The 4,005-nt window shown below is 33.6% G+C and overlaps 1 protein-coding gene across 1 annotated transcript in view; it reads right to left on the bottom strand.

Moving 5' to 3' along the window:
- The window catches only part of LRP1B (LDL receptor related protein 1B), a 1,686,774-nt gene that overhangs the window by 158,126 nt on the left and 1,524,643 nt on the right, over positions 1-4,005 (bottom strand). Inside the window, exon 65 of the mRNA XM_045298375.1 lies at positions 782-911. Coding sequence (XP_045154310.1) covers positions 782-911 — 130 coding nt within the window. The remainder of the gene's footprint in view (positions 1-781; positions 912-4,005) is intronic.

Genomic DNA, 4,005 nt, shown 5'->3' with positions numbered 1-4,005 from the left:
AATATGTCAGTATAAAATTAAGTATTTCAGCGAGCAGATTTATAGTCATAGATAAAGGAATAGTCTCCGATCACAGCTACCTTACAGCACAGCATAGAACTGTTCTATGGAGCTACATAGGCTGAAGTCTTGACAGAAGCATATGGCCCATGTCTTTTCCCTTGTACAGAGACTGTTGAGTTCAAAGCTCTGAATTTGTGGTTAGCAGCCTAGTATTTAACTTCTGTACCACAATACTCATAAGTCAAAATCAACTCAACGACACACAACAACAATATAAAGCAATAAGAAAACATACATCAGGGCTCTTTATTTTTTCTGTACTCTGGATTTTTTTTCTTAATTTTATTGTTATCTTGGTCCAAGATATACATAAAGCAATACACTGCTGCTTGTTTTCCTCTGGTATCACTTTGAAACTACATTTCTGTTCCATAAATTTAATTTCTAGAACTGAAAACCTGACTTAATTACACATACAATTTGAACATATTTTATTTTGCTGTCTTGGGAAAATAATTCCAAATGGTGTGAAAAGCTATAGATCCCAGAAAATCAATGTTTGGAGCATAATGCGTAGTTACTTGCATAAGTAAAGATCTTACCTGCCAAAATGGTTTAAAAATATATATAAGAATAACAAACTACATAATGAACATCTGGTTTTATTTCTCAAAAACATAATATATTCATGCATTTTATACTGTTTTTTTTCTGGCATAATTGTTTATACACTGCCAAGTAACAATGTCAGCAATTAAATATCACTTCAGTTTCTTACCTGGATCACAGTTTTTCTCATCATCGCCATATTTACAGTCTTCATGACCATCACATTTCCATTTTATGGGTATACACTGACCATTGGAGCACTGAAACTGATCTTTAGAACAACTTGTTTCACAATTTCTCTGTCAAAAATAAGATGGAAGTGACATTTAAAGAAAAATATCTATAAATACAACCTTATGTATAGAAGCCTAGGTAAATAGAAACCATGTCTGCTACATACAAGTAGCTTAGAGGGTTGTATTTTAGTCCCAGGCTCATATAAGACAATTTCTCACTTTCTTGATCTCTTAAAGCCAAAATAAACTTTTAAAAAAATCCTTTGGATTTTGCTATACTAATTATATTGTTTGGCATGGATGACATTTCAAAAGACACTTAAATTTAATAATCGTAATATAAATTTAATTTTTTATAAATATGATTTATATTAATATAACTTTAATAATTGTAGCTGAAAATGAGAGGATAGGAAAACAAAAGGTTAGAACTACTTCTAAGCAGCTATTTACAGAATAGCTGGCAGGGAGGAAACTTAAAACAAAAGAAAAGCCTGAAGCAAATCTGATTGCCACGATATCCCCTAGTGTTCTGCCTTCTCCCTTTCTACCTTTGCCGCTGTCCTGTTTTTATGGGGCAGTGCTTATAGAGTTTGTAGAGTTCAGTTCTGATTCATAATCCCTTTTCTCTCTGCTAGGTTTTTTTCTTTTCCTAAAGATTTGCAAAAGGAGCCTTAATGCTTGCCATTCTGGCAAGTCCACATATAGAATTTACTTGGATGTCAACAGAGAGAGTAGATTTAAATTTGGGGGTGTTTTCATTCTCTATATGAGATAGGTGAAAGGGGAACACTAGAGCTTCCCCTTCCCCAGTCCCAAACCTTGTTTGAAATGGTTGTTTCACTAACATGCCTTACTCAAGTTGTGTTTGCCTTGCAAAAGAGTTCCTATCTTACCAAAAGAGCTTCTTTTTCCTTCCGCAAACGTTTCAAACCCTTTCACAACCAGTAGAACCCCATGTGAGTGAGGCATGCTGGGCTATTCCTCCTCATTTCTTTCCAGCTACGTCCCCAAGTTTAGACATAGGCATCCTTTCTATGTTCTCATATTATTCTCTTTGCTCCTGATATATATTTTTAAATGAAACGTCATGGAAGAACTTTCATATTCCTGCATCCTGCAATGCAATCAGAATATTCTTCCCTCCTTCCTCTTCTGTCTCTCTTCCTTCAAGTATTGGGAGTTTAACAATAACCCAGGATTTATTTTGTTGGTAAGAAAACCAAAAACAAACACAGAAACAAAAAATTGAATACACACACATACACAGAACCCTACGATTTTCTCTGTACATTTGTTAAAATCATTGACGATCAGGAAATCCCACACCTAAATTAACAAATGCACTAAAATATATGAAAAGAAAACAATTAATGGTTACAGATTTATTACTGTGATTTAGTGGATGTTTCAAGAAGAGTAGTACGTAAAATATGGAACTATCTAAGAGAAGACTTTCATAGTCAGGACAATTAGAAATTGGGTATGTCTGAGGGTAAGCTAAGTAACGGTGGATGCTGAGAAATAGGAAAACCCATCATTCTTCATGAGTTATGGGGTTTCATAGGGCTCATTCAACTCTTTTCTTCATAATCTGAAAAGTGACTGGCATATAGTAAGTGTTCAGTAGTAACTGATGACTAGTAACTGCAGAAATTAATTTATTAACTAGTAAATATAAAAATGAGGAACATAAATTAAAATCTCATGTAATTAAGTTTCATCAGAATAGAAATCATGTCTGCTAGTTCATCAAGCAAGTAATGGCATGATAACGGGCTACTCAATGAATATTTGAAAATTAACAAATCTCAGTAATGAAGCTCATTTAAGAAGTTATATAACTGACATGTCTAGAGGGCTTTAAAAAAATAGCAGAAGTGTTATTTTAGGTACTTGCCTTATCATCAAAATGCTTCTGTCAATGATAAAATGACTTATGTGTGTATGTTATCTATTTAATATTATCTCAACAATCATCACCATACCACTATTATTGCTCACTCACTGTTCACACCCACCTCCAGTTATTTATATTTTGGTATATTTTAAAAATAACAGTAACATTATTTGAAAGTAACAGCATCACAACATTAACCATATTAATTATTAGTATAAATTTATTTTGAATCCTTATCCAAAACATGCTCATTTTCTCCACACTATGAAATATATTTTGGTAATATAAGGAACCAAAATATGAGTATATCTATATACTAAATTGGATTGACATATTTCTTTATTTTCTTTCAGTCTATTACTACTCCCCTATCTTCAAGTTTGTTTGTATTATTTGTTTCTCTGTAGGTTTTCGTAGTGATTTATTGTATGACGAAACTAAGTTATTTGTTCTTCAGTATGTTCACATTCTGAATGTGGCTGGTTGAGTATTCAGAATGGCGCTAGAGCAACTTCAAAAGACTAATGAAGTTTTGATATTTTTTAGGACTACTAGGAACTCCTGGGTTTTTATGTATCTAATGTGTTTCTACCCATTTTGGTGTGTTTTCATTCTGAAAATTATTTCTTCTGTGGTCAATGAGAGCCTCTTCAAAGTTGATGTACGTCCTTTAGACGTGGTCCTCAGAATCTTGCTTTCTTAGGCTCGAGAAGACTACACAAGCTTATCTCTTTCATTTCCCTTTTTGAGTGAGAATCAGGCAATTTTTCAAATAGCCTTGTTTTCTTCATCTGGAAATGGTAGTGAGAGGCTACAATGTGGATGCTCACTCTTAGACGATTAGCTTAATACTCATTTTTATTAGTTTATCATTACTTTTAGGGCATTCTTGTTGCTAATGTACAAAATGTATGCTGTAAGAAAAAAGATCAGTCAAGACCTAACACTGATACTTTTAAATTGACTATTACAGATTATTTATTGAGTTATTTTGGTTTTTATTTATCCTTTCTTTTACCCTGCAACATTTGATTTCTAATGGAAGTAGCATGATATAAACATTTCAACTATGTTTCTCTCCACTTGTTGTTGTTGCTGTTGTTGTTCAGTGCTATGGAGTTGGTTCTGACTCAAAACCCTGAGCCATCTTTGCAATTGTTCCTGTGCTGGAGTCCATTGTTGAGCCACTGCGTCCATCCATCTCGTTGAAGGCCTTCCTCTTTTCCACTTCCCTCTGCTTTATCAAGCACGATGGCC

Source organism: Echinops telfairi, unplaced genomic scaffold (assembly GCF_000313985.2).
Source record: "Echinops telfairi isolate 266 unplaced genomic scaffold, ASM31398v2 ScPeMD7_4;HRSCAF=17, whole genome shotgun sequence".
Classification (NCBI taxonomy): Eukaryota; Metazoa; Chordata; class Mammalia; order Afrosoricida; family Tenrecidae; genus Echinops; species Echinops telfairi.
Note: the sequence above shows the minus strand (reverse complement) of the source record. Positions and strands in the feature narration are given on the sequence as shown.